General features: G+C 58.0%; 13 protein-coding genes across 13 annotated transcripts; 10 read left to right on the top strand and 3 right to left on the bottom strand.

Moving 5' to 3' along the window:
• Positions 1-399: 399 nt before the first annotated feature.
• Positions 400-3,912, top strand: C8Q71DRAFT_858609 (cytoplasmic protein; the record flags this gene model as incomplete). The annotated part of the gene is made up of 10 exons (XM_047927536.1): positions 400-738; positions 795-1,094; positions 1,151-1,435; positions 1,494-1,703; positions 1,751-1,975; positions 2,029-2,487; positions 2,541-2,741; positions 2,793-3,174; positions 3,227-3,444; positions 3,502-3,912. The coding sequence occupies 10 exons, from the start codon at positions 400-402 to the stop codon at positions 3,910-3,912; spliced, it is 3,030 nt and encodes a 1,009-aa protein (XP_047778140.1).
• Positions 3,913-4,370: 458 nt separating this feature from the next.
• On the bottom strand, positions 4,371-5,335 carry C8Q71DRAFT_763347 (Rhodanese-like protein). The gene is made up of 3 exons (XM_047923991.1): positions 4,982-5,335; positions 4,694-4,929; positions 4,371-4,640 (listed from the first exon to the last, which is right to left on the bottom strand). Exons 1-3 carry the CDS (start codon positions 5,210-5,212, stop codon positions 4,571-4,573), a joined length of 537 nt encoding a protein of 178 aa, XP_047778139.1. The 5' UTR covers positions 5,213-5,335; the 3' UTR covers positions 4,371-4,570.
• Positions 5,336-6,565: 1,230 nt separating this feature from the next.
• Positions 6,566-7,252, top strand: C8Q71DRAFT_709670 (Ctr copper transporter; the record flags this gene model as incomplete). Its single annotated transcript, XM_047920698.1, has 3 exons — positions 6,566-6,753; positions 6,801-7,052; positions 7,150-7,252. The coding sequence occupies 3 exons, from the start codon at positions 6,566-6,568 to the stop codon at positions 7,250-7,252; spliced, it is 543 nt and encodes a 180-aa protein (XP_047778138.1).
• A 550-nt stretch (positions 7,253-7,802) lies between these two features.
• Positions 7,803-8,851, top strand: C8Q71DRAFT_763339 (uncharacterized protein). Its single transcript, XM_047923990.1, has 4 exons — positions 7,803-8,038; positions 8,092-8,181; positions 8,241-8,461; positions 8,517-8,851. Exons 1-4 carry the CDS (start codon positions 7,918-7,920, stop codon positions 8,754-8,756), a joined length of 672 nt encoding a protein of 223 aa, XP_047778137.1. The 5' UTR covers positions 7,803-7,917; the 3' UTR covers positions 8,757-8,851.
• A 1,138-nt stretch (positions 8,852-9,989) lies between these two features.
• C8Q71DRAFT_763334 (Ctr copper transporter family-domain-containing protein) lies at positions 9,990-11,511 on the top strand. Its single transcript, XM_047923989.1, has 3 exons — positions 9,990-10,715; positions 10,765-11,004; positions 11,103-11,511. Exons 1-3 carry the CDS (start codon positions 10,450-10,452, stop codon positions 11,203-11,205), a joined length of 609 nt encoding a protein of 202 aa, XP_047778136.1. The 5' UTR covers positions 9,990-10,449; the 3' UTR covers positions 11,206-11,511.
• Positions 11,512-11,583: 72 nt separating this feature from the next.
• C8Q71DRAFT_94431 (uncharacterized protein) lies at positions 11,584-12,758 on the top strand. The gene is made up of 4 exons (XM_047929214.1): positions 11,584-11,830; positions 11,884-11,973; positions 12,029-12,249; positions 12,305-12,758. The coding sequence occupies exons 1-4, from the start codon at positions 11,710-11,712 to the stop codon at positions 12,542-12,544; spliced, it is 672 nt and encodes a 223-aa protein (XP_047778135.1). The 5' UTR covers positions 11,584-11,709; the 3' UTR covers positions 12,545-12,758.
• Positions 12,759-12,783: 25 nt separating this feature from the next.
• C8Q71DRAFT_94493 (uncharacterized protein) lies at positions 12,784-13,878 on the top strand. Its single transcript, XM_047929215.1, has 4 exons — positions 12,784-13,173; positions 13,239-13,344; positions 13,400-13,612; positions 13,665-13,878. The coding sequence occupies exons 1-4, from the start codon at positions 12,972-12,974 to the stop codon at positions 13,756-13,758; spliced, it is 615 nt and encodes a 204-aa protein (XP_047778134.1). The 5' UTR covers positions 12,784-12,971; the 3' UTR covers positions 13,759-13,878.
• Positions 13,879-13,918: 40 nt separating this feature from the next.
• C8Q71DRAFT_858605 (uncharacterized protein) lies at positions 13,919-14,698 on the top strand (the record flags this gene model as incomplete). Its single annotated transcript, XM_047927535.1, has 3 exons — positions 13,919-14,015; positions 14,065-14,242; positions 14,302-14,698. The coding sequence occupies 3 exons, from the start codon at positions 13,919-13,921 to the stop codon at positions 14,696-14,698; spliced, it is 672 nt and encodes a 223-aa protein (XP_047778133.1).
• A 307-nt stretch (positions 14,699-15,005) lies between these two features.
• C8Q71DRAFT_908166 (Rhodanese-like protein) lies at positions 15,006-16,648 on the bottom strand. Its single transcript, XM_047928984.1, has 6 exons — positions 16,271-16,648; positions 16,182-16,218; positions 15,936-16,132; positions 15,793-15,880; positions 15,291-15,738; positions 15,006-15,226 (listed from the first exon to the last, which is right to left on the bottom strand). The coding sequence occupies exons 1-6, from the start codon at positions 16,590-16,592 to the stop codon at positions 15,173-15,175; spliced, it is 1,146 nt and encodes a 381-aa protein (XP_047778132.1). The 5' UTR covers positions 16,593-16,648; the 3' UTR covers positions 15,006-15,172.
• Positions 16,642-18,562, top strand: C8Q71DRAFT_763315 (ATPase V1 complex subunit C). The gene is made up of 8 exons (XM_047923988.1): positions 16,642-16,862; positions 16,910-17,161; positions 17,215-17,306; positions 17,353-17,451; positions 17,530-17,691; positions 17,744-17,837; positions 17,890-18,027; positions 18,101-18,562. Exons 1-8 carry the CDS (start codon positions 16,716-16,718, stop codon positions 18,296-18,298), a joined length of 1,182 nt encoding a protein of 393 aa, XP_047778131.1. The 5' UTR covers positions 16,642-16,715; the 3' UTR covers positions 18,299-18,562.
• Positions 18,563-20,400: 1,838 nt separating this feature from the next.
• C8Q71DRAFT_94284 (Frataxin) lies at positions 20,401-21,371 on the top strand. Its single transcript, XM_047929213.1, has 4 exons — positions 20,401-20,712; positions 20,766-20,883; positions 20,978-21,072; positions 21,192-21,371. Exons 1-4 carry the CDS (start codon positions 20,516-20,518, stop codon positions 21,343-21,345), a joined length of 564 nt encoding a protein of 187 aa, XP_047778130.1. The 5' UTR covers positions 20,401-20,515; the 3' UTR covers positions 21,346-21,371.
• A 412-nt stretch (positions 21,372-21,783) lies between these two features.
• On the bottom strand, positions 21,784-22,438 carry C8Q71DRAFT_858601 (uncharacterized protein; the record flags this gene model as incomplete). Its single annotated transcript, XM_047927534.1, has 2 exons — positions 21,784-21,841; positions 21,897-22,438. 2 exons carry the CDS (start codon positions 22,436-22,438, stop codon positions 21,784-21,786), a joined length of 600 nt encoding a protein of 199 aa, XP_047778129.1.
• Positions 22,439-22,728: 290 nt separating this feature from the next.
• Positions 22,729-25,088, top strand: C8Q71DRAFT_709137 (transcription factor; the record flags this gene model as incomplete). Its single annotated transcript, XM_047920667.1, has 9 exons — positions 22,729-22,833; positions 22,921-23,301; positions 23,359-23,453; positions 23,504-23,554; positions 23,611-23,697; positions 23,748-23,872; positions 23,928-24,092; positions 24,143-24,384; positions 24,438-25,088. The coding sequence occupies 9 exons, from the start codon at positions 22,729-22,731 to the stop codon at positions 25,086-25,088; spliced, it is 1,902 nt and encodes a 633-aa protein (XP_047778128.1).
• Positions 25,089-25,465: the final 377 nt, after the last annotated feature.

The raw sequence follows: 25,465 nt of genomic DNA, 5'->3' as shown, positions 1-25,465 counted from the left end.
CGGCTAAGAGCAGAGGCAGGAACCGGGGCTGGGCCGCTGACAGAGACCAGCTGAGTGCGCCCCTGAACAAATCGAGCAGAGCGGGCGGGTGGCGCGAGCACGGATTGGCCGCGTATTCAAATATTTAAAGTCCGCTCCCGTATGCGGAACCGCCGACTGGGGACCGACGCCCGTATTTTCGTCTCCTCCTCGACCTCGACCTTGTCCTTGGCTATATCTTGGTCTGTCTCTCCTTGTTTTCTGTCGACGACCAGCCTCCTTCCTCTCTTTCCCGAGGCTGCGCGGGGCCCGCCCGGATACCACTTTGTCCATACCCCAAGCTACCTCATACCCGCGCTGTGTCCCTAACTCCCGCCCCGACAACTGTATTACGCCCCATCCACCGACAGGACAAGAACCATGGAGGTTTACACCACATCATTCACTTATCCCCGCCGTTCACGACCCGCTCATTCGCCCACCAATTCTCTCGACTTCCCCACCGCCAACGAACTCAGGCGCGCCGGCTCGTATTCGTCCCTCCAACAGTACACCCCCAACCATAATTATCCTGATGCGCAGGCTGTGTCCTCTCCGGACTATGAATCTGTACAAAAGTTAGCCATGACGGCTATGGCTCTCCACGGCGTCGGTGTCACTGTCGCTCCCGCAGATGGCGTGTGGAACTTCCAGATATCAGGGGCGTACCAGCAGGTCATGCAGGCCAGGGGCTACGTTCTCAAGGAGTGTCCCGTCCAAGTGAGCCAATATCATTGTTGCGCGGCGCAATCAAGGCATACTGACTGTTTGCTCAGAATCGCGCCACCATCAAGGTGACACGCTCAGACATCCTCGACTTGCCGTCCTCATCGAAGCCAGCGCTGAAGGCGGAAGTGCGTCGCCGTCTGGACGACATCGCCACACAGACGGGTGCCCACATCGCGGTTGTGAACAGTGGTCTCGCGTTGTCCAACCGTGCTCTACCCGACGGAATCAGCATCAGCGCCGGGTGGTCCGGCCTAGAGACTGAACGCGCTTGCGAGCTGGTCATCACAGGCGACGGCGACTCTGCTGATCTGGCTCGTGTCAGACTGTTGGTCATGCTGGACGAGTTGGTACGTGTCCGCTGCGATTCCGTCGGCGACCTGAAACTCAATGGCCGCATTGACAGAACGGTCTGCACGCTGAAGCCTGCGAGATTGATCGCTCGCTGCACGCTCTCATAGCAGGCAGGAAGCGCTCTATGCTCCAGTCCATTCAAGAAGAGACCGCGACCAACATTTACTTCCCGTCCCCGTTGCAGGGTTTGATTGGCCCTGACTTCGGGCAACCCCCGGTCAACGGGTCGCCATCTGCGCAGTTCGCTAAACTCAATGCTAGCACGATCTGGATCACTGGAGAGTTCTTCGGCGTTCAGCGGGCGCGCGACATGCTCGTACAAGTGGCGATGAACAAGGTACGCCTCATACAGCTCATTTCGAACTCATTCGCTGACAAATATCCCATGTCAACAGAGTAAGCAGATCATACCGAAGGACACCCCATTGTTGCCGCGCAAAATGGACTGGATGGTCACCGAGCGCGTTGATGACCTGAAGGCACTAATACACGACAACGCCACCTACATTCGGTTCCCAGCGGTCGGTAGCGCCCAGAGTGTCATGGTTGTGTATGGCGACCACAGAGTCAATATACAGAGGACTATCCGCGCGGTCATGCAACTGGTATGTGCGACACATTTTGCCCTCACTCTGTGCCTTATATTCCACAGTCTTGCCAATTCTATACGGCGTCTCTGTGGCTACTTCCGACCCAGTTCAACGTCTTGATGCCGTCTGCGACTTTGAACCCGACCCAGGTTGGTACTATCCTGAAGCAAGTCTCCTTCGCGTCTGGAGCGGAGCTCGTCTTCAAGGGTATGTGCTTTGAGATGCACGGTCTGGAGCATGAAATACGGGCTGCGGTGTCTATGCTCCTCGATTTCGAAGTTATCAAGGTCAGGATCGACGTCTTTGACTTTGACTGCTAAGTCTAACTTGTCCCGCACAGCAATTCCATCACGAGATCCGATTTCAGGTCGAGTTGGCCAACGAGCATCGCGAGTTCATCAGCGGCAAAAAGAATGGCAAAATCAACAAGATTATGCAGACTACGAACGTGAAGATCAAGTTCGAGACCCTCAACGAGCACAACTTCCTCATCGACATCTCAGGCAACGACATTTCAGTTCTGCAGGGCTTGACCTTGTTGCAAGAGGAACTGCCGGCTGAGGTCTCCTTCCATGTCCCGGAGTCGTACCACAAGCGTATCATTGGTGTAGGAGGACGCAGCATACAGCGCATCATGAAGAAGTACGGTGTTTACGTGAAGTTCTCGAACGCAGAGGAGTTTGCAGCCACGGGCGGTTACAACGACAACGAAGACAACGTCATTGCGAGGACCCCCGCCAAGAACGCCATGAATCTGGAGAACCTCAAGCAGTCTGTCATGGAACTCGTCAACCCCAAGGTATGCAACTTGACATTCGCTCTCGTTGTTGAGAGCTTATGTTTTGCGTCTAGGATAAGGACTACATCAATGAGACCGTCTCCATTCCCCGCAAGTATCACCGTACTCTGCTTGGGGAGAAGAGCATCTTCATCCACGACATCGAGGCGAAGACTAACTCGCAAATCCGATTCCCTGACAAGGAGACTGCCTCTGATCTTGTTACGATCTTCGGGCCGGAGTCCCAAGTCCATATCGCCGCAACCATGCTGCTTGTGAGCGCGCTCTGTGCATCTTTCTCTGTGTGCTCGCTAACGCCGTGACAGGACCATGTACCATTCGAGGCCGACATGGCTGTGCCCGCTCATCCAGAGCTCGCACGCATTTGCGCGTCCCCCGACTTCGCTACATTCACCGATCGGGTCAAGCACGAGTTGCAGGTAGTTATCTCGCCTAACGTGGGGTCTCCATCTCCAGGACTAGGGCTAGATGCGCCGACGGAGTGCTCCTTCAAGTTCAGATGCCAACGAAGCAACAGCGACTTCCTCGTTACTGCTCGCGAGATGCTCGAACAATTCTTGATTAACCACAACGCGCATGTCTACCCGTCTGCGACGTCGCGCACGCACCAGCGCACCGACTCGTTCACCGACGCGTTCCCGCACTTCGACAGCAAGGTTTTGTCGACGGCGAGGACTCGCCACCAAAGTAAGTCCGCTCGTGAATGTCGGGGTTACGTAGAAATAACCCGACCTTGCAGACTCGGCCGACCTTGGACGTCCCTCCGAAGCTATGATTGACAGGCGCCTTCGTCTCGCGAGCTCGTCGCCAGATGTCAAAGCCCTTTTCCACAACAATCCTCATCACTCACCGGCGCCTTCATACATCTACCATCTCGAGGAAGAGGAGGACTTCGACACGCAGACGAACTATGTACCTGCTCACACCACTGACTACTGGACCCCTCTACCTCCAATCGTAAGCCTCCTTCGTTTTTATGAACAACGTAGATCGTGACATTGAGTGCGGTTTTAGGGCTCCGGTGTGCCTTCTCGCGCTCGCGGAGACGACTCCCTCAAGCGCGGCTCTGATTCGCTGCTAGAGGCGAAGTTGAAGGATCAGCTCACGAAGCCGAGATCTCTCACGAACCGCGCCCAGTCGCTGGACCTCACCTACTCATTGAATCGCATCAACGAGATGCCCCGCTCCTCGGGCTTGTCTCGTCCCGACTCGCCGGAGACGGCGACGGGCACTGGCACCGGCACTGGTGGAAGCTCCAGCCCCATCTCCGCGACTAGTCCATTGTTCCCGAGCTTGTATGGCCCTTCCGGCTCGCGCGGAGCTGTGGTGGGCAACAGCGAGCACTCCCTGAACCGCGGTGCGCTCGGTATGGACCAGGAAGGCATGGATGAGGTGACGAGGGTCATCTCGAACCTTGGTCTCTAATCGGCCTAGCTTTGTCCGAGCTGCGCCCAAGAGGCTAGATGCCTCAACGGCTAACAGGGCATCGCCCTCAACAGTGCGTTCTGCTTCTCGCTTCAAAATGCTTCCATTCCGACATGTGCCCAAATCATGGACTTTCTGACATCGACGGACCAGTGCCGTGGCGTCTCCGCTCCGTTCGTTCTATCTATCTCATTAAGTGACGACACATCGTGTCCTCCCCTTGCTTTCAATCTGAATCGCGCACAACCCATCCCGTCCCTCTGTCCTGCTCGAACTGCTCCCATCTTACATTACACATGCCCTAACATAGACTCGTGTCCCTATCTGCCCCGCTCATCTGTCTCTGTTCGAAGTGTCGTACTCATCGCTCGTCTACTAGTCTTACTGGTGTCAACGCTGTCCCGCCTGCGTCCGATACATGTATCATACGGCTGACATCCGGTGGCGGGCTGGTCCGTGTTATACATATCTTTTGCCTCAATGCTGTCCGACTTCGTGTGCTTGCGCTGCAAACTCAAGGCCTAAGCATAGTTGATGTGATGGGTGGTAGCTTGCGTGCACAGGCTAAGGTCAGGAACGCCGAACGCATATCGGAATTCAGCGGGCAGAGTTTGTAATGCGTCGCTCGACTATGCAACTGTTACATTCGTACGCCCTCTCACGACGAAGGGGGCTTGATACCTTCCCGGGACGTCCAGTCGAGCCAAGAGCCCTGGTAGTTGAAGAGGCTGCAGAGAGAATGAGCTACATCTGGTGAATGGTCACAAGGAACGGAACGCACTTGGTGTATCCGTTCCGCTTCGCAACGTCACACGCAGTTGCACTTCGCTTCCCACTGCGGCAGTAGAAGACGACTTCCTGGCTGAGCCTCGGCTTCTCAAAGCCGAATTTCTGCTTGAATGCAGCGGGATTCAAGTGGAGGGACTCGGGGAGGACGGAAAGCGGGAGGTTCACAGATGAAGGGATGGAGCCCTGGAGCACCTCGTCAGGCTCCCGAACGTCAATCAAGTATTTATTCTGCATTCTAGTCATGAGCTCAAGAAGGGAGATGGGAACGAGGGAGGCTCACAGGACTGGGCTGCTGGGTCTTCGGCTTTAGCTCCTCGTACGAGAGGATCCGTGCATCCCAGTCACGGCGCAGGTCATCCTGGGCCTCAAGCTCCTTCTTGTCAAATTTGGGCTGCGACGAGTTGTAGCGGACGACGGCAGCCAGGCGAGGGAGGGCGACCCTCGCGCTCAGCGCGGGGCTTGAGCGTGCGAGGCCCATGGCCGCAGTTCGTGAGAGGGCAACTCGAAACATGGCGCAGTTTTCCGGGAGAAAGGGGAGAAGGAAAAGCACACGGGCGAGGGGATCGATGGGGGCGTCGAGGAGGTGATGTAGAGGACGACGCGCCGATGAGGGCTTGCGGCGGGCTGAGAAGAGGGAGGCGCGTATTCCGAATTCTGTCACCACCATCGCCCGCACATGGCGTCACGGCGGCACGGTCACCTGACCGAGTAAGCACTTACTTCCTGGTGGTGCCCCGGGTCCCGCTCAGGCGCTCCTGGGGGCCCCGGCGGCCGCGCGATTTCGCGATTGGCCGGCGCACAATTGCCTCAGCACAGCCGTGAGCACGCAGCGCCCTCGCATCCTTCCCTCACCTCCCAGCCTCTCTGCTCTCTCCCTTTACATCTCACTCCACCTCCTCGCCCTTCTAGCCTCCCCGCCTCAGTTTCCGGTGCGATGTCTGTCCTACTCTGTGCGCGCCGAGACGAGTGAGAGCGTAGCCTCATGAAGCCCGTCTCGGCTTCTACTGACACTCGCAAACGCAGGGTCGACGGACCACCCTGCGAATAACGGCCGCCGAACTCTCTGCGTAGCCGTCGTGGCCTTGACTTTCGTCGTCTTCATTCATACCTCATACCTCACACTCCTCCGTCTGCATCTGGCAGTCCAGCGCTTTGTCCGCGCTAAGCACGTCTAGTTCTGCAGCTACGTCAGTGTCGCCGGGATGCCATAATGCACTTATAAGGTAGGCATCAGAATAAAGCATCTGGCTCACTCGGGCAGGGGAGGTGCGAGCGTTGTTCTCCGAATCCGCCTCTGCCCGCCAATCAGTTAGCTAGCCTTTGTCAAGGGCCGTCAAATCGTTTCCTGCTGATGGCATCTGCGCGCAGTCAATCGCGCTATGGCTGCTACCTAGCAGTGAAGACCATCCTCCTCCCATGCGGCTGGACAACCTGGTTCTGCTCACGCTGTTCATTGCCACCGCTGAAGTACACCTCCCAAACACCTGGACAAGATGTCATATATGCGGCTTTCTATGGGCCCGTGGCCATCTGTCATCGCTGACCCCGAGGAGAGCACCTCATGCCTAGGCATCTGCCTCCGACGTCTTGACTCTGCCCGCTGCCTCCGTCCTCCTGCGCTCTCCCATCCTTGCCGCCACCGAGTCATTTGAGCGTGTTTGTTCGCTTCGGATATCGCCGCAAGCACGTGCCTGGCTACCATTTAGAATATCGCAGTTGCTCCACAGCAACGCTCAGTCGTCTCGACACTGTCAACGTCTCGATATCGTCAACGACGTCTGCTGCATCCATGGATATGTCGATGTCGATGTCCTCTACCGCTTCGGCCTCCATGGCCTCGTCGACCGCCTCCAGCTCGATGGACATGGACTCTATGATGATGATGGTTCCCTACCTTCACTTCACCGGAGGTGATAACCTGTTCTTCAAGACGTTGGCCCCTTCCTCACACGGCGCGATCGCGGGTGCTTGTATGGTACTTGTGGCTCTCGCCATCTGCGAGCGGTGGTTCGCGTCCGTGCGCAGTCGTCTGACCGTTCACTGGCGCCAGAGGTAATTTCCTGTCTGCAGTTGCGTCGTCGGTGCTCATCGCAACACAGGGCCCTGGCTATCGCGGCAAACAAGGACATTTCCGAGAGATCCGCGACGTGGACGCCCACGAAAGAGCAGGATGCTGCAGATATCGAAGAGGTCAACGTCAACAGCCTCTCTGGCAAGTTCGCTGCGCCCGTGTTCGTTATCCGCCGTGCCTCCCGCAACATTGAACCCTTCATCCTACTGCACGATCTTCCTCGCGGCATCCTCTATGCTCTCCAGGCGTTCTTGGCCTATACGCTTATGCTAGCCGTCATGTGCGTGATGTTGCACGTTGCCCGCTGATCGCGCGCGGTGCATCCCGTTCCCGAGTCGAGCGCGTTTGCTGATGGCCCGGTCATTTTGTGCCTGCAGGACGTTCCAAGCAGCATACAGCATCTCAATCATCGTTGGTTTGGGACTGGGCGAGGTGCTCTTTGGTAGATTGGGCGCCGGTGACAGTCATTTGCTGCACTGAGATCGGTCCGATGGCGCTTCCATATGTGATTTTTGTCCACTACTACGACATTTCATGACTCGAGGAACTTTTTCTTTCCCCTTCGTTACTTCGCGTTGTACTGGTAGTCCTGATGAGTTCTAACTATGGCACGCTGCATGCTGATCTGATTCAAGGCTGTTGCGGTACCCCGCTGCCAAGGCACTGGTGTTCAGCAACGAAGGACTGCGGTCGCCGTCAGCGTGTGTGTATCAACCGATTTCCCTGTTGGGGTGGTCGGGATCGTGATACCGGATGTACTACTAGGCGCATATGGCCCTAGTAGGAGAATTTGTCCCTCTTTCTTCTGGTTCGAGCACTCACAGACCCTCATAGATGTCAATTCATTATGCTTGCTGGCTACGAAGCTGTCCAGAAGCTGCTCAGTCGCGCCAAGGGCTTCACACAATTCAGCGCACGGCGGAGGGGACCCCCGGATGCATTGTGGTCCTGACTGCCAAGCTCGGACCAAGCATGCGCAAACAGAAGAGGCAGAATTCTTTGACTTCCCTAAGCGGTGGCGCAGGGCTACCGTTGTCTCCATAAATTGTGCACCTTCCATAGATTCCGGTTCACTGCGAACGCCCCGTTTCTGCAGCTCCTCTAGCCGTACGCTACGTCAGGATCACCCCTCGTAAGAAGACGATATGCGTTTCACTAGTGTTGCATTTCTCGCTGGACTTGTGTCCGCTGTCTCGGCACATTTCCATCTGCAGTACCCAGGGCCTCGGGGAGCGTTCGTAGAGTCGAGCGAGCCAACATTCTGCGGTGGGTGGACACATCCACTGATTTCTTTTCGTAAACCTGAATTTTAAGGGTAGACAACTATGGCGATGCCACAACCAACCGCACGACCTTCCCGCTCAACAACGGTTACTATTCCCTCAACTCGGAGCACCCGACCTGGACGCGTACGCAACTGTCTTTTGCCGTGTTTCTCTTCTCACTCACTCATCTTCTCTTCGGACAGTCGGCGTGATAATCTCAGCCGTCCAGAACCCGAACAACTTCGCGAACTTCACGGACTCGAGCGGCAAGTACCAGATGGTGGTGAACTACTTCGAAACGTCCGGCGAGGGCTCGTTCTGCGCGCCGATCAACATCAGCGCGGCCGGCATTGATGGTGTGAAGGACGGCTCGAACGTCACGGTCCAGTTCATCTTCGACGGTGGCGATGGTGCGCTGTACCAGGTACGCTTGACCCCTATTTGTCAGCGACCAACGTAAGCTGACGCGTATTGGGTAGTGCGCGGACCTTACCCTCTCGGAGAGCACGACCGCCATCCCGTCGGACGTCTCCTGCGCAAACGCGTCGAGCGCAGCCGTCACCTACTTCAGCTCCGGTGTCACCCCTACGTTCAGTGCGACGGCAACCAGCTCCAGCGCGAGCTCGACCAGTACCTCCAGCGCGGCCGATGCGAAGGCTGTCGTCGGTGTCTCTGGCCTCGTGCTCAGCGTGTTGGGTGGTCTGTTGGCGCTGGCGTGAATGATGTTTGGTTAATGTTGTTGTAACGACGTGTCACGTACATAAAATGGATGGATTGATGACTGTTTCAACGTTGTCGAGTTCTGAGTAAGGGATGCGACAGTGTAGTAGCCAGTAGGTTGACATGCGGATTGGAGTCTACTGAAGTGACATTATTGATGTTTGAATTTGATTGTAATAGCATCACTGACAAGCACCATTCACTGACTGGTTTGTACGTATGATACCGTGATCAGGCAAAAAATTACTCACATTAATGACCGGTCAACTGTCTCTCTGAGAGCCAGTGGCCGGCGCGACGACGGGTACTATGGGGCGGCCCGTGCGCTGCCATACATGTCAGAGATACCCGGTATTTTTCGCATCTCGAAGTCCCTCGCGCTGAATACTTTGAGGTACTTAACTAGCCGGTGAGCTCGGCTGTCTGTCTTCTTTTGTCATGGCGAAACTATCGATTGCGAGCGGCCCGACGCCATAGCCTTGCAAGTACTGAGATCTGAGAGATGACGGTGTTTCTCGAAGATGAGCTCGAGAACTAGTCCTGATCGATGATCTTCGAGACAACAGCCAGCATTATGAAGTCACCCCTCTTCAAAGCAGAAGAGGAATAAATTCAACAAGTACGTTTATCGTGACGGAGCGCTTGTTCGCAGCCACCGTGGCTGCACGATCACGCACAATTGCCTCAGCCATTCGCAGGCTTCGCATTCCCTCACAGCTCGCTCGGCGCTCGCAGCCTCTCTTTCTCTCTTTCTCTCGAGGTTCCGCCTTGCAGCCTCGGCCTCTGGACTTCGCTGGTTTCTCTCATTGTTGGCTCGAAGGTCGCTCTATGTGCGCCGAGAAGTGTGGGAGGAGTCTACTACTATAGCCTCGCAAAGTTCGTCCCGCTCGGTTCTGTATGAGCATGCCAATCGCATGTGTCGACCCACCGCTGCATTGGGTAACCCTCCGACTCTACTCGCATCAATGCTGTCACTTGCATGGTCTTACTGTGTTCATCCTCCCCGTGATCGACGCATATCCTACTGCTATGTAGGGCCTTGCAGCTCGACTCCGCGCGAACGACACTACCCGCGTCCAGTTCTGTGGTTGCGTCAGTGCCGCTGGGGTGCTCTAATGCCGTTATCAAGGTAGGCGATCAAATTCAAGAGTCTGGCTCACTCGGGTAGAGGAGGTGCGAGCGCCGTTCTCCGAACCCACCTCTGCCCGCCAATCACCTAGCCTTTCTTTGTCAGTACTGCCTGATTCCTCGCCGGCCGTTAATATTTTGCGCTTGCGCTCTTGCTGCACGCTTTCTCTGTGCTCGAATTGCCATGGAGCTATGCCATTCTCTGGACTCAGGACTGGTTCTTGTCGCACCGCAAATGGTGCACGTACTATCTGTCGCAGCTTACATGGTCGGCCATAACTGACGTCTCGCGTTGCGCCGGGGCATTGTTCGTTGTAAGTGGTCATCCCTGCTCTATCCCGTCTCACACGCTTACACTTTCCTAACTCTGTCCGTGCCATCTCGAGATCTTGTGCGTTGTGTTCACTCTCCAGTTCGCTGGTGGCCGTACTCGCCTGGGCCCTGGGCCGCAGTGGGCGTATCTACTACTTGCTTCTCGCGGTAATCGCCGCGAGCACGTGCTTAGCTGCCGTTTAAAGGGCGGTGATATGCCTCTAGGTCCCTTCACCGACGTCTTTGGCGACCATGGATATGTCTATGTCGATGTCTATGAGTTCCACCGCCTCGGCCTCCATGGCCTCGTCTACCTCCAGCTCGATGGACATGAACGACATGATGATGATGGTCCCCTACCTTCATTTCACCGGAGGCGATAACCTCTTCTTCAAGACGTTGACTCCTTCCTCACACGGCGCCATCGCGGGCGCATGCATCGTACTTGTTGCCCTTTGCATCTGCGAGCGGTGGTTCGCGTCTGTGCGCAGCCGTCTGACGGCTCACTGGCGGCAGAGGTGACGTTATGTTATTCAACGGGGATCATCGGCACTCAACGCATTGCAGGGCCCTGGCTATCGCAACAAACAAGGACAACAACTGCGAGACGTCCGGGGTGTCGACGCCGACTTGCGACGTGGAAGAGGTCAATATCAACAACCTGTCCGTCAAGTATGCCGGGCCCGTGTTCGTCAATCGTTGTGCCTCCCGCACCATCGAGCCCTTCATCCTATCGCATGATCTCCCCCGGGGCGTTCTCTACGCCTTTCAGGCGTTCCTGGCCTACACGCTTATGCTAGCCGTCATGTGCGTACCAGTGTTGCGCGCTGTGCGCCAGAGGCGCTCCGTGCATCCGTTCCCGAGTCGAGCGCGTCCGCTAATCATCGGCCGTTTCATTCCCACAGGACCTTCCAGGCGGCCTACATCATCGCTATCATCGTTGGCCTGGGTCTGGGCGAAGTTTCCTTTGGCAGATTGGGAAACGGTGACAGCCACTTGCTTCACTGAGTGGTCCCGGGATCGGCGAGAGCATCGGTTGGCTTGTGCTCATAACCAGGCAAACGCCTCTGGAAGTCCCTCTTACACACATGCATCCCTCCTTCGTCCGTTTCTTCGCTCCCTCGAATGTAGCAGCATCCTGATGTCCCGTCCCAATTTATGTTCGTTACACGATGTTTGAGTCAATGTCAGTGCCACCAATAGTTGTGCGTCTGAGTACCGCCGCGGTAGTTTGAAACGTGTGCCACCATTTCGTCATGAAAGACAGCTCGTTGGCCAATTTGAATGTGGCAAGTGCAAGTCTATCGGTGCCTGACGTTGACCGTGGAAGCGAAAGATGGGGTGTAAACATCCGCAAGCAAACGAGAAAGAACTCTTCACCGTCAAGCCGTGGTTGGAATGCGGCAATAGACTGTATAAGACCTGTACGTCCGACCCGGTCCCAACTCACTGCAAACGCCCCCTCTTTGCAGCTCTCCTAGCTCTGAGATCGTTAGAGACGAACAGTCAAACATGCGTTTCACCAGTATTGCATTCCTTGCCGCGCTCGTGTCTGCCGTGTCGGCACACTTCCACTTGCAGTACCCCGGTCCTAGAGGTCCATTTAATATGGAAAACGAGCTGACGTTCTGCGGTGAGTATGTGCAGATCACACAGAATTTCTGTGTCTAACTCGCGTATTGGCAGACAATTACGGTCAGGTCACGACGAACCGCACGGTGTTCCCGCTGAGCAATGGTTACTACTTGCTCACGTCGGAGCACCCACTCTGGACCCGTAAGGCTTCATCTCGTTCCTGTCACTAATACAATCGTATTCACGATCACGATAGTCGGTGTGATCATTTCGACTGTCCCAGACCCGGATAACTTCGCAAATTTCACGGACTCAAAGAGCAACTATCAGATGGCCGTGAACTACTTCGAGACGTCGGGCGAGGGCTCGTTCTGCGCGCCGATCGACATCAGCGCCGCCAATATCGCTGGTGTGCAGGATGGCTCGAACGTCACGATCCAGTTCATCTTCGACGGTGGTGATGGCGAGCTATACCAGGTATGCCCGAGCTCTTCATGCCCGGAAACCACACGAGCTGAGACACGTTGGTCAGTGCGCGGACCTTACACTCTCGGCGAACACGTCCGGCATACCGTCGGACGTGTCCTGCACAAATTCGACCTCGAATGCCGGCGTGACTTACTTCAGCTCTGGCGTCGCCCCGCCGACGATCAGCGTGACAAGTTCGAGCGCAAGTGCTACCTCTACGACCAGCGCGGCCGATGCTAAGGCCGTCGTCGGTGTCTCCGGGATCTTGCTGAGCGTCCTCGGTAGCTTGCTGGCTTTGGCGTGATGGGTGCGATTTTGGTGGTGCATTTCTTATGTCTGGGTACTGAGTAGCAAAAGGATGGAAGGGCGCCGGGTGCTTACAAGCTTGTATAGTAATCGTGTAATTGACTCTCGATGTCCTACTACTAGTAGTACGTGTTGTCGCGACTCGGACAGCACCAGGTGGTCGCTTTGCTAGTAGGACGGATTAGGTGTAGGATGAAGACGAGTCCGTGTTAGTTCGGCGTAGAATTCTGGCCCGTCTGACACATGCACGACTACAATCCGCTTCCGGGTCTATGCGCATGAGTCTATTCATAGACTTGAATGTCGGCTCCGGGTCGGGAGGCGCGCTTCGGAAGACGGACCGCGGGAGAAGCATGTGAAACCAAACCCCGAGAGAGTCGGGCCCGAGGCAAGCCGAGGCAGGCAAGCAGCGCTAGTCAGCACGGATGACTGCCCGGGCGGCGGGAGCCTCCGAGCGTGGCCGCTGCCACCGTCCGCGGCGATGCTTGCTCACTGCGGTCGACGGCTTACGCTTGGCTTATGCCGCCCACCTCCTATCGTCGCAGCCCCCGCAGGCCGCACTACCTTTCAGTGATGGCACGTCCGGCTACGTAGGCACAACCTGCGCCATGTTGCATTTGTCGCCAGGTCAGTGTGGTCTGCTGGTCGCCTGCGGAGCTTGAGTGATTTGCTGCGTCGGTCACCGTGCACAGCTTCTGAGCCCTACGACGTAAATCTATCCCGCGGGTCATCCCAGGGTCATCCGAATAGTTGCGAGGGGAACTGTACACACCGGTGGACAGTCAGCCTGAGCTACAGGTGAGTCAGCTCACCTGCGAGGCCCATCAAGCACGGTCTAACGGGAGAGAGTCAGACAGATACTCAGAGAGGTCCTCCCGGTGGGGAGCGTAATCAAAACTTGTCGGACTCGATCGATCGGGGCAGTTCTCTTCCTGCGGCCTGCCAGGCCACATCCGCCCGCAGGCCGAATTCACGCGCACCCGCGCTCGCCGCCCAGATTGCGTAGATCTATGGATGCACTCGGCACCGCCATGCGTTATATTCTACCTTCGCCCTCGACCGTAACGTCTGTTCCGCCCGATTCACTGACCCCCTCTCTGGTCTGAGATAAGCTTTAGGCCGCCTCACCGCCTCCTGCCTGTCCGAGCTCTGAACAGCATTGCGTACACGCCCCTACCCTGGTCTTCTCCGGTACCGCGACTCCTCCCCTGAGCGCGGATCCTGCAAGCACGCTTCAGAGTCCACTCTCATCACCTCTGCATTATTCTTTCGGGCGGGTGGCTCCCGTATCCGCCGCGGACTACCATCCCAGGGTCATTGAACCGCTTTAGTCCTCTCTATCGCCTTACATTAGTGGCCGAACCATAACGGGATGTGGCCCCCGCTCGGGAGACACAACTCAGATAGCGCGTGGGAGGTCGTGGACTCCAAGAGCATCGAGCCCGTGTCCGTCTACGACGATCCCGACGGTGAGTGGCCGCCGCCGCCACTGACCTAAGCTTACACATATTACGGCAGATCTCCCCATACTCCGAGTGGCCTCGGAGAACGTGAACGTGTCTTGCACGTACGACGTCCGGCCGCCGCACGCAGACGACAAGGCGCGCAGCCCCGTCGTCGCCGCGCTGCTCAACGCACGCGGCCGCCTCCTGCGCGAGGCCGCACTCGCAGGGTACAACGCCCTGCTCGTCGAAGGGTAAGCCACCCCCACCACCTCAACGTCAACCCGCGCTGTGCTCACCCCGCACCGCGCAGGTGGTCCGTGACGCTCCAGCGCAAGGCCGCGTTCCACACGTCGCACACGCACCCGCATTCCCCGCCGTTCCGGCTCGCCGTGCACTACACCGGGCGCCCCGCCCTCGTAGGCGGCGCGCACCCGGGCACGCGCCCGCCCCCGCCGTTCCTCGGCATGCTCCAGGACTGGGGCGCCCATGTCGACCGCGCGTACTTCAGCGCGGTGCCCCGCGACAGCGGGGAGCGCTCCGTGTCGCGCTCGACCTCGACCTCGCGGGTGTCGCGGGTGCTGCGGACCGCGTCGTCGCCGCCGAGGTCGCCGTCGCCGAGGGAGGTGAAGCGGAAGAGGGTGCTGCCGGGCGGGGTCGCGACGTGGAGGAGGGGCGTCTCGAGCGTGTTGAGGATTATGCATCTGTGAGTGGCCGCAGGTTCGCCGTCAACGGTACACCCGCTCGTCCCCGCTCAGTCTGTTTGTTTGCCGCGACGTATGTCTATCTGCCGCTCCTTCCCTGATGATTAGTGATGATGAAGAGGTCCCACAAGCAATCGCACTGTAATCGTAGCATAGGCTCCCGCTATTTATTGTAGCCTAGAGCATCATGTAGACACCCCTCACTGTACTGGTACCCATAGTGTATTGATGTAGTGCACATTCAATTAACCCTTGCTCAACATGAATCCCATCTGGGTCTCAGCCCACAGCCAAGAGCCGCACGAACGTCACTGCACCGACCACGAATGATACATCTTCCAGAATATTTTACATGGGGTAGATACGAGCGGCGACGAATACCTTACCGAACTTTCAAGCAATCTAAGCCGACAGCCAGCCACGATGGGCTGGCTTTTCTCTAGCGAGCACCGGGGTCTCGGATGCTTGGTATCCGCACGCTCACTGCGCCTTCTCGATCTTGCTCTCGGGGCGCATCGCGTACCCCGTCCAACTCTACGACACAAGTCATCGTCAACACCGCACCAAACCTACCATCAACACCCACCAGCGCACTCACCTCATCGTAGATCGCAGGGCTGCCCTTCACACCGACCATCTGCAGCGCCAACCAGACCACGCCTGCGGTCATCCCGCTCCCACAGCTCGCGACGACGCCCTGCCTGCCCTCCAGCACCGCCTCGAGGCGCTCCTTGCCGAGCGCGTCCTCGAGCACGCTGAGGATCTGCGTGCTCGTCTTGAGGGTCGCGTACTGCTCCGGGAGCACCCACGGGAAGTCGCCCTGCGGCGGCTGGGGCTCGGGCTGGCGCGCGGGCTCGGAGCCGAGCTGGGGAGGGTGCGCGGAGAGCGCGGGCGCGGTCGCGGAGGGGGGTACGGGGAGGGAGGTGAGGGGGGCTGGGGAGGGCATGGGCGTGGTGTTGAGGAGGGAGGTGAAGGGGAGGGAGAACGAGTGTGGGATGTGCCCGCTGGAGAGGCCGGCGCGCGGTTCGGGCGCGGTCCCCAAGTAACTGTGGGTCGGGAGGGTTGTGAGACGGCGTGTGCGAGGGGGACGGGAGGCTTACCGGTCTTGGGAGCGGGCGTCGAGGACGATGTCGGCGAGGTTGTCGCGCGAGGGGTCGAGCGCGGAGTTGGCGACGATCTGCTCGTAGCCTGCGGTGCATATGTCAAGGGACCGTCCTCTGAGGGCATAAGGGGCTATACGCACTTCTGACGACGCGATCGTCGAGCTTGGGGACAGGATAGGTGACCTTCTGGACGGGGTCGGGGTCACCCTTGTTGGTCGGGCAGCCGTGGGCGATCCAGGCGGGGAGGCCGCCGTCGAGGATGGAGGAACGGTGGTGGCCGAAGGCGCGGAACATGTAGAGGGCGCGCGGCGACGAGAACACGCCGTGCGTATCATAGCTGCAGTGCGCTGAGCCAGTGAGCAAGAGACAGTGGGAGACAGACGTACATGACGACGTGCGACTCGGGCGTGATACCATAGTTCTCTGTGTGCACGCGGGTGAGCATATGTACGGAGCGCGACGATGCACCGCGTACCGCAGGCCTTGGCGAACACGTCCGGGGACGGCATCATGTGCTTGAGGGCGAGGGGGTGCTGGCTGGCGACGTCGTCGAGGTCGAGGAACTGGGCGCCGGGGATGCGCATCTGGAGGTGCTCGCTGCGGGGGCTGCGGGGGGAGTTGGGCATGTGCCAGGACGCGTCGAGGATGGAGACGGAGCCGGGCGCGAGGCCGCGGAGCTGGGCGGGGGTGAGGGCCAGGGGACACGCATCGCCGAAGACCGAGGACGAGCGGGCGCGGGCAGAGCCGGCGAGGGCGCGGAGGGACGTGCGCGGGGACAGCAGTGCGCGGGCGAGCATCGTGCACTGGGAGGGGGTGGCGGTCAGTGGGTGGCGGGCAGGCGATGGCAGCGGACCCTAACCCCAGGGTGACACTTGCGCTGAGGTCGCGTCACGGCGGGCGCGACGCGCTTGTCCTGCACGATGCCCTCTGATCAGAGCACCTGGCTCGTCGCTGTCCCCCACGACGGCGACGCAGACGGCCTCCACCACGACATCGCTGCAAAGCTCCAGGCCGGCTCCAGGAACCCCGCCGCCGCACTCGCGCCCCTCTCCGTCCCGTCCTTCAAGGTGAGGCCGCCCCCACGCGCATGCCGACCGTGCTCATTCTCTGCCAGACAGGAACACTAGACTCCCTCATCAGCCTCTCCGAGGAGCTCCCAAAGACAGACGCCTTCTTCACCGCGACAGTCGCAAAGACCGTCGACACCCTCCGCAACCTCCTCAACAACGACCCCGCCAAGCTCCGCCAGCACGTCCAGGTCAACGACGTGCCCGTCGATGACTACCTCCTCAGCGAGTGGCACTGGAACGAGGGCCGCTACGGCGTCCAGCGCCCGCTCCGGGACATGGTCGACGTCCTGAGCAAGGTCCGTCTCGCCCAGTGCACGCCCTCCCGCGGAGGTACTGAACCACCTCGCAGGAGATGTCCTCAATAGACAACGTCATGAAGGCCAAGCTCAACAACTACAACCTCGCCAAGGGCTCCCTCGTCCAGATGCAGCGCAAGAAGACGTGCGTCCCCTCCGCCCCGTCTCTGCCCACGCTGACCACCCTCCAGAGGAAACCTCTCCGTCCGCTCCCTCGCCGACGTCGTCAAGAAGGAGCACTTCATCGCCGACTCCGAGTACATGCAGACCGTCGTCGTCGCCGTCCCCAAGTGCGTCTCTCCCGTCCTCCCCGCGCGCCCTCCCGCCGATCGCGGAGGTTGAGTTCGCTTATGCCAGTGCTCGTGCAGGAACCTCGTCAAGGACTGGACCACCAAGTACGAGCGCCTCACGCCGATGGTCGTGCCCCGCTCGTCGACGCCCATCGCGTCGGACGACGAGTACGCCCTGTTCTCGGCCGTCGTGTTCAAGAAGGTGCTCGAGGACTTTGTGAGCAAGTGCCGCGAGAACAAGTGCGTCCACTCGCATAGCCTCGCTCGGCGCGATCGATTAACCCGGCGATAGGTACATCGTCCGCGATTTCATCTACTCTGACGAGGCGCTAGACAAGCAACGCGAGGAGCTCGAGCTCGCAGACTCGACCGAGAAGGAGCTCTGGGTGCGTCTCCGCTCCCCCTCGCATGCTGTCAGTTGACTCACTCTGCGCATAGACGGAGCTCCTCCAACTCTCGCGTACGAACTTCTCCGAGGCGTTCCAGCTGCTCGTGCACATCAAGGTCCTCCGCCTCTTCATCGAGAGCGTCCTCCGGTACGGCCTCCCCGCGTCCTACACCGGGTTCATCATCAAGGTGCGTCTCCTCCGCCCCTCCACCCTTCATCCTTCTCTCCTCTTCTCCCCTAACACACATACACCCCCCACAGCCCGAACCGAAGGCGACGAAACGCACGCTGCAGACGCTCCAGGCGCAGCTCGCCTACCTCGGGCGGCGCGCGAACCCGGGCTCCAAGTCCAAGAAGGACGGCGGGGAGACGGGCGACTTCGCGGGCGAGTACCAGACGCTGATGGAGCAGGAGTACTTTGATTTCGTGCTGTTTGAGGTGCCGTGGATCGTCTTGTAGGAGGAGGCATGACATATCCGTACCGGGAAGTGAAGGCCAGTACTGGTCGTGTGGGATGGACGGCGTGTAATTCAATGAAGATCTTGATAGTTCATCTGAGACATCGTGTCGAGTGTGTAGCGTCCGAAAGATGCATCGTGCGGGGACGGCGTTACGCACTTCAGCAGAGCATGTTGGGGTCTGAAATCGTTGCTCATGAACTTATGGCAGAATATGTATACTTCGATAATCGTATGGCAGCGTGCAGCATGCATAAATACCGAACATGAAATCACGAGTGACATACGCAGCGTGCGCAACACTCAACAGGCGACAGGTGGTAAGCTACGTCTACATAGTTGACTAGCCCACTCAGCATCGCAAATCATCGGCCGCTCGATAGAATTACTGGTGAGCCTGAACTCGGCAGCACCAGACGCCGCAGGGCACTCACGAACATCAGTCGAAGGGGACCGCTTCAGGCCACTGGGCGCGGGGCAGAAGGGTTATTTGAACTGAATTCACGTTCAGGTCACAAGAGCATCGGAGCACGCCGCCGTCAGCCGTGGTGGGGCCGTCGGGAGGTTCGACGAACGGTCGACGCGGAGCGAATCGACGACGGACTCGTCTGGGTGGTTCAGGTCATATTATCATGTCAGATTGGAGAGCGCAGGACGAGGCGCGTGGGTCAGGACACGAAAGTCGATTTTCGTTGACCTCGTGAAAGCGAGGCCCTTGTAGTCTCCGTTGCCTACCATAAAAGAACGACAGGTGCTTTTACGGATCTTCAAGATGCATGTGCATTCTGAGTCGGGCCAGTCATGACTGCCAGGCTCTGCAGAGTCTATGAGAACGATATCGAGGTAAATTAGAGGAATCGCTTACACGATGTTCTTCAATTGTGAGAGGTGCCGGTGAAGCGTCGGTCACTGCTTAGCAGTCGAGACGCGGTATCGGTGAACGTCTCGAAGAGCAACGTTGACGAGAACATGGTTTCGCCGGTGCTGGTCAGGCGATAGTCAGAGGGGGAGGAGTAAGGGAGATGGAGAGTGGGACTGACATATGCCCAATGAGTGCGTGCGTCCCGCTGATCAAGAGCAACGTCGTGCTCAGACGATTGTTCGCGAAGACATTCCGTTGGACTCAGAGCTTGGTGAGTGCTGGGAAAGGGACTCAGTAAGAAGGAACGTTCGATCGCGGAAGATGTGCCGCTAGGCTAGCATACGCAAGTTTTTATTAGCTTCCCTTCATCGATACTGGTCTTCTCGCTCAGTTGATTGGCGTAGACACCCTCGGGATGCTCCGCGAAAAGACCTGCGATCTTGGATTTTACAGGACCATTCAGCTGCAGACAAGCCGATTCGAACACCCGCGGAAACTTTCCCATGTCAAAAACTAGCAGCCTGGGTCGTCTTCAGGCGATTCACTAATGAGGCTCGCTGGACATGTTGCGTGTAAGCACCGTCGTATCGAATTACTCGAGAGCAGGAAATGCGCACATTCACAATCATCGCCTGAGCAGGAGCCACCGAGGTACTGAGCGATACATGCACGGGCCACTGCAAGATGAATCCAAACGCATACACAGGTCACTTGAAGTCATACCTTTCGTTTATTGCTTGTTTGCGCTTCCGTAGCATGACGATACCCCAGCCAGACGGCAGACCCACGGCCGGATAGTCAATTCCGAGACGGGAAGAACGTGGCAACAAGGTACATCGGTCGGAGCAGAGTGCGGGGAGACAGAAGAGCAGAACGGTCGGAGTGAGATATCAGGATGTTCCCTTTGTATCGTAAGGCTAATAGTGCAACGACGCCCTGGAGAGAACGCTCATAGCGTACCCACGACTCAGCGAGGAGTCACTGCTACCTATGGACAGGATTCTCGTCAGTATATACTGGTCTGAATCACCCCACACATACCAGTGACATAGAATCATACGCAGGCGTGACTGCATATATACCCAAGGCCGCACACGAAATAGAAAGCATCTTCGCGAGGTCCTCTGCGTGGACGGTGCACGTCTGAGCGGGCGCGACGCGATGTTATTCAGGCGCCTTGGGGGACCCTAACCCTCCTCCTCGCGCGATCACACGCCATCGGGCGTCGGGGGCGGCTCGACCCAGCTCGACCTCTCAGAGCGTGCATGTTTCTCAGCACTTCCACATTCTTCCCCTACTTATAGCCCCAGCCCTCCCTCTGGCTACCCTTGACACCCCGCGAGTCGAGCTCTAAACATGTTTGCGAAAGCCGCCAGGAACTGTGTCGCTGGTCAAGCGCGGCGAGCGAGTACCTCTGCTTCGACCTCACGGTCCGCTCTTCGTCTTGCTGCAGGCGCAAGGCATGCTCTGCCAACGTCGCATTCACAGACGTTGGCCCTTCCTCCTAGGCAATGCCGAAGCTATGCGACGCCTCCGCCCCAGGTCGTGCATAGGTTCGTCCACATTCAACGCGCGAGCTTCTGACCGTACTTACACTGGGACGCAGTGATCTGCCAATCGAGAAGTACCACACGTACTCCGAGGCGACAATGGACAACATGCTCGAGTCGCTCGAGAACTTGTTGGATGACATAGGCGACCCGGACTATGAGGTTGAATACAGTGTGCGTACCACACCCTCCCCCCGGCCCGCGCGGGCTACCCGTCGGAAGCTATGCGATTTTGAGAGACTGACTGTAGGCTTCGACCTGCCGGCAGAGCGGCGTGCTTACGCTTAAGCTCGGCGAGAAAGGGACCTACGTGATCAACAAGCAGCCGCCAAACAAGCAGATCTGGCTCTCTTCGCCGTTCAGGTGCGTTCGCATACGTAGTCTCGCCCCGGCAGTTTTGCTCATCAGCGTGCCCATCACACACTGCTTACACCTATGCCACGACCCGCTTTTTGGACGCGTGTTGGATCGGCGGTATGCAGTGGTCCGAAGCGGTACGATTACTCCGAGTCCGCGGATGACTGGGTGTACAACAGGGATAGCCGCACGATGAGTGACCTACTTGACAAGGAGCTCAGTACTGCGCTCGGTCGCGACGTTCAGTTAGGTATTGCTCGGGTATCACAACTGGAGTGAGGGGTACTTGGGCATCTTCCGCAGTCTAAGGAGGCTAGCGGATATCTGTGTATTACTGTATTGATCTATGCTTAGTGTCATGTTGTGCCGTGAAGCCGATGTGCTTAGTATCGGCTGGAACATTGAACTTGCCTGTAGAATGACGACGATTGCATGAACAGGGATGTACAGCTCCCGGGCTGCGAAAATTTGGACGGTACTGGGCCATGCATGCATGTTCCGACTATGAGCAATGGTAAATGTACAAGAGTGTGTGGAAGAATAGACGTTGTGGTGACGTGCGCGGTATAAGAATAACAAGTGCGACGATAGGCCTAGGAACTGTGAGGAAATCGTGAACGGAGGAAGCGAGAGATCTATGCATAGAGGGCCGGCGGAGTACAGGCATGGATCGTCAAGAGAGTATGTCAAGCAGGAATGCGACGAGGCTGCGGTCCATCAAGTCTGCTCGGCACCCAGCCTTCGCCTCCGGTTGAGGAACAAGTCCCTCAGGAATCTATGAGGATGCCATGCTCAGTATGTGGCTGGCGGAGGGGAACGAGAAAACGTACCTGTTGGTGTCTTCGTATTGCGAGGTCACGATCCGCGCCTCAACTTGTTCCGTTGAGCCGTGCGCATGCGAAGATGTGTGGTAAGACGGACCGCCGGCTGACGGCTGTGGCATGGCGATGCCTCGCGGGTGTCTCAGCTCCATCGATGGAGGCGGGTTCGAGGACATCGGATGATGGGGATGACGCTGTGGATGCGGGGGGTTCGACGGGCCAGCCGCAAAGAGGTGTCGATGCCGTTGCTCCGCATGCAGGTCGTGCAAGAGGGTGTTCGCGTTCTTGTACAACCCCGCCTTCTCCTGCCACTGCGTCTGGCCCCTCGTATACTCTGAGCGGCCATCGTCCTCCTGCTCCTCCTCTCCGTCCGTATCAGGACCCAAGACGACTGCGTTCTTCTGCGCGTAGCTGCTGCGACGGAGAGGAGCAAAGTGCCGCGCGCGCTTGGCTACCCGCTCAGCGAGGTCGATGTCGAAGGGCGGTTCGGCGGCGAGGGGCGCCTCCGCCGCCATCGGTATCGGGGAGGACGGTCGTTGTCTCTTGAGCATTGTGGCAGCAGAGGGTGGCTCTGGGAGGATGACGGAGGGTGTAGAGAGTGGGAGACGAACAAGCGGTGTGCAACCGCTGCAGGCCAAAGACACTCAGCTTGTGGCTCCCGGTCACGGATTCACGCGCGGGACTGACGCGTCTCTAGGCGCCCAGTCACGCTTTACGTAAGCTAAGGAGCGCGTTCGAGGGGCGGCGTGCGTGGACTGTTGATTATTGGCACCCGCGTCCAGCACGACCCTTACCTTGCATCGCTCCTCGGACCCTTTGCGCAGCCCATATCGAGTCCAGAATGTCAGACGATGTGCTCGCGGCCATGGGTATCTCTGGCTTTGGCAAGAAGCTGAAGCAGAGGCAGCTCGACCCAAACCGGTTCGACAAGAGCAGGCGGGAAGATGTAAGGCAGCCGTTCTGTGTTTTGTCACTCCTGCGACTCATGCGGTACCGTACATGGCAGACATCTACAGGAGTACCAGCGGTGAAGAAAGAAGAGCCTAGTACGTCGGCTCTGTCGCCCACGCTTGCGCCCGCGCAGGCTCCGCGACCACCACAGGAAGAGCCGGAGTTCGACCCAGACGACATCGGGCCTCTGCCACAACCTCCGAATGCTGGCGCGTCGGATGAGGAGGGAGAGCCAGAGTTTGATGCCTCGGACGACGAGGAGTCCGACCTGCCGCAGTTCCCCACCACGCACGCGCTGGTGTTCAAGGACCACACGAAGGTCGTCTCTGCTCTCACGCTGGATCCGTCTGGGGCACGCGTGCTATCCGGCTCGCACGACTATGACTGCAAGCTGTGGGACTTTGGTGGGATGGACTGGAGGTGTAAGCCGTTCAAAACTTGGGAGCCTGCGGGTACTTACTACGTACGTCGTTCTCCCTCGCTTGCAGGCCGCTTCCATCTTAACCTGTCAAACCGGTAGATACATGACCTCAAGTACTCGAATGACGGACAACAGTTCCTGGTCGTCTCGGGCACGATGCAGGCGAAGTTGTACGATCGGGATGGCGCGGAGCTGTGAGTGCTGCGCCGTCTGACTTGAGTGGATAGTCTGACCTGACTTGCAGGGCCACTTTCGTTAAGGGTGATCCGTATATCCGCGATATGAAGAACACTGCGTAAGCTGTGGGCAAACGCTGTCTTGTCCGCGCTGCTGCTAACATTGGGTCCGCAGTGGCCATGTAGCTGAGCTCCGCTCGTGCGCCTGGCATCCGCATGATCCTCAAACCTTCATAACAAGCTCAGTGGACTCGACCATTCGGTCAGTCAAGTGATATCACGATGAATGTGTCTTATCTGACGATCCATTAGGATATGGGACGTCGAAAACAAACGCAAACAGAAGACGGTAATCGTAGTGAAGTCGAAGGAGAGGGGAGCGCGCACGAAGGTGACTGCGTGTGGCTATTCGCCGGATGGAAGCATAATAGGAGGCGGTGCGCTCTACATCCATCTCACCCTCTTTGTTCCGAGCGGCTCACCCCTCTGCAGCATGTTGGGACGGGGCGCTGCATATGTGGCAGACGAAGTCAAACTTTGTGCGACCAAATATGACTATCGAGGGCGCGCACACCAAGAACACGGAACCCGGGTCTCTCGTATTCTCCGTAGATGGACGGTCAGTCCTGACCAGAGGCGGTGATGATACGGTGAAGAGTAGGTGGCTTGGCTTCACAGCCATTCGTAATTTAACCAATATTGTCCAGTTTGGGATCTTCGAGCGTTCAAGAAGCCCGTTGCGACCCGAGATGGGCTCACTACGCTGTATCCGACAACTAACGCGATATTCAGCCCCGACGACAAGTATGTTGTCACTGGCGCTGGAGCGACGTCTAAGGGAGGCAAAGGTCGCCTCATGTTCATGCGTAAGGACAACCTTGAGTCAGTCAAGGAGCTGGAAGTGGATACCACGCCTGTCAAAGTCTTTTGGCATTCCAAGATTAACCAGGTAACGTTCAACCGTGGCAAGAATACATGACGTCCGCTAACACGATCTGGTAGATTGTAACAGGTTTGGCAAACGGCCAAATCGGCGTTCTTTACTCACCACTTACGTCTATCAATGGCGCCAAGCTGCTGCTCAACAAAGGGCCACCCAGGAAAGCTACGATCGAGGACATGTCCGATGCTGTTTCTGCGCCTACCATCCTTACACCGCACGCTTTGCCCATGTTCCGCGACGGCGATGGGCTTGACCGCGGCAGCAAACGGAAACGAGAGAAAGAGCGCATGGACCCCCGCAAGAGCAAGCGGCCGGAGCTGCCTGTTACTGGACCTGGTCGTGGAGGACGTGTTGGCGCAAGCGCAACCCAACACGTCGTGCAAAACTTGGTGCGGGACACAACAAGAGACCAGGATGTGCGTGTCGCTTTTTGTCCACTTACGCCCCTTTTGCGTCATCTGGGACGCATTGCCTTTCATTTGTCTCCGGCCTGGACTGGCCCCGAGGTTTCCCGCGTGCGTACGGTGGCCGACTGCCTGTCCTGGGCAGGCAATGGTCCCGCACTCTCGCACAGACGCAGCAGCGAGGCTCGAAGACGGATTCTGGTTTCTTCGCCTCCCGAAGGCGAAGGAATCATGATTTGGCCGAACGAAACCGGCGCTTGCCGCTCAACGAGGCGCCTACCACGCGTTGCCACGGAAGACAGCTGAGATTGTACTGGTTCAAGCTCCGCTCTGCCTATTGACTTGCCCTCTCCTCCTCGCTGCCGTGCATGACGCTAACCTTGTGCATGTCTGCGTGTCCACAGCCCCGGGAGGCCCTGCTCAGGCTCGCAAACACCGACGAGGACCCAGTTTGGACGAAAGGTGAGCTAGTACGAAAATTTGAGGCTCTGATGGAGCCGCTTGATGCCGTGTTTGTGGCTGTTTGGCGCCGGCTGTGATTGCTGACGTGTGAACCTTATTCTGCCAGCGTGGAAGGCGAACCAGCCCAAGCCTGTGTTTGCTCAGGTGGAGGAGGAGAGGAAGGACGAGGATGCGACGTAGATAGCAGTAGGATGGCAGCGGGCAGACAGGAGAGGCGCGAG

The sequence above is a fragment of the Rhodofomes roseus genome (assembly GCF_022264815.1).
Source record: "Rhodofomes roseus strain CIRM-BRFM 1785 chromosome Unknown C8Q71scaffold_12, whole genome shotgun sequence".
Classification (NCBI taxonomy): domain Eukaryota; kingdom Fungi; phylum Basidiomycota; class Agaricomycetes; order Polyporales; family Fomitopsidaceae; genus Rhodofomes; species Rhodofomes roseus.
The sequence above is the reverse complement of the archived record's forward strand: the minus strand, read 5'-3'. Positions and strand labels throughout refer to the sequence as shown.

Excerpts from the sequence above, each read along its gene's own strand:
- C8Q71DRAFT_763347 (XM_047923991.1), bottom strand. The coding sequence starts at position 5,212 with ATGTTTCGAGTTGCCCTCTCACGAACTGCGGCCATGGGCCTCGCACGC. Across the intron at positions 4,930-4,981 it reads AGACCCAGCAGCCCAGTCCT|AATAAATACTTGATTGACGT; the intron begins GTGAGCCTCCCT and ends ACTAGAATGCAG. Across the intron at positions 4,641-4,693 it reads AAGCGGAACGGATACACCAA|CCTCTTCAACTACCAGGGCT; the intron begins GTGCGTTCCGTT and ends TTCTCTCTGCAG.
- C8Q71DRAFT_763339 (XM_047923990.1), top strand. The coding sequence starts at position 7,918 with ATGCGTTTCACTAGTGTTGCATTTCTCGCTGGACTTGTGTCCGCTGTC. Across the intron at positions 8,039-8,091 it reads GAGCGAGCCAACATTCTGCG|ACAACTATGGCGATGCCACA; the intron begins GTGGGTGGACAC and ends TTTTAAGGGTAG. Across the intron at positions 8,462-8,516 it reads GCGATGGTGCGCTGTACCAG|TGCGCGGACCTTACCCTCTC; the intron begins GTACGCTTGACC and ends CGTATTGGGTAG.
- C8Q71DRAFT_763334 (XM_047923989.1), top strand. The coding sequence starts at position 10,450 with ATGGATATGTCTATGTCGATGTCTATGAGTTCCACCGCCTCGGCCTCC. Across the intron at positions 10,716-10,764 it reads ACGGCTCACTGGCGGCAGAG|GGCCCTGGCTATCGCAACAA; the intron begins GTGACGTTATGT and ends AACGCATTGCAG. Across the intron at positions 11,005-11,102 it reads ACGCTTATGCTAGCCGTCAT|GACCTTCCAGGCGGCCTACA; the intron begins GTGCGTACCAGT and ends TCATTCCCACAG.
- C8Q71DRAFT_94431 (XM_047929214.1), top strand. The coding sequence starts at position 11,710 with ATGCGTTTCACCAGTATTGCATTCCTTGCCGCGCTCGTGTCTGCCGTG. Across the intron at positions 11,831-11,883 it reads AAACGAGCTGACGTTCTGCG|ACAATTACGGTCAGGTCACG; the intron begins GTGAGTATGTGC and ends GCGTATTGGCAG. Across the intron at positions 12,250-12,304 it reads GTGATGGCGAGCTATACCAG|TGCGCGGACCTTACACTCTC; the intron begins GTATGCCCGAGC and ends CACGTTGGTCAG.
- C8Q71DRAFT_94493 (XM_047929215.1), top strand. The coding sequence starts at position 12,972 with ATGACTGCCCGGGCGGCGGGAGCCTCCGAGCGTGGCCGCTGCCACCGT. Across the intron at positions 13,174-13,238 it reads CATGTTGCATTTGTCGCCAG|CTTCTGAGCCCTACGACGTA; the intron begins GTCAGTGTGGTC and ends CACCGTGCACAG. Across the intron at positions 13,613-13,664 it reads CCTTCGCCCTCGACCGTAAC|GCCGCCTCACCGCCTCCTGC; the intron begins GTCTGTTCCGCC and ends GATAAGCTTTAG.
- C8Q71DRAFT_908166 (XM_047928984.1), bottom strand. The coding sequence starts at position 16,592 with ATGCTCGCCCGCGCACTGCTGTCCCCGCGCACGTCCCTCCGCGCCCTC. Across the intron at positions 16,133-16,181 it reads CCCGAGTCGCACGTCGTCAT|CTATGATACGCACGGCGTGT; the intron begins GTACGTCTGTCT and ends AGCGCACTGCAG. Across the intron at positions 15,227-15,290 it reads GCCCTGCGATCTACGATGAG|AGTTGGACGGGGTACGCGAT; the intron begins GTGAGTGCGCTG and ends CTTGTGTCGTAG.
- C8Q71DRAFT_763315 (XM_047923988.1), top strand. The coding sequence starts at position 16,716 with ATGCCCTCTGATCAGAGCACCTGGCTCGTCGCTGTCCCCCACGACGGC. Across the intron at positions 16,863-16,909 it reads TCTCCGTCCCGTCCTTCAAG|ACAGGAACACTAGACTCCCT; the intron begins GTGAGGCCGCCC and ends ATTCTCTGCCAG. Across the intron at positions 17,692-17,743 it reads AGCAAGTGCCGCGAGAACAA|GTACATCGTCCGCGATTTCA; the intron begins GTGCGTCCACTC and ends ACCCGGCGATAG.
- C8Q71DRAFT_94284 (XM_047929213.1), top strand. The coding sequence starts at position 20,516 with ATGTTTGCGAAAGCCGCCAGGAACTGTGTCGCTGGTCAAGCGCGGCGA. Across the intron at positions 20,713-20,765 it reads CCGCCCCAGGTCGTGCATAG|TGATCTGCCAATCGAGAAGT; the intron begins GTTCGTCCACAT and ends ACTGGGACGCAG. Across the intron at positions 21,073-21,191 it reads TGGCTCTCTTCGCCGTTCAG|TGGTCCGAAGCGGTACGATT; the intron begins GTGCGTTCGCAT and ends GGCGGTATGCAG.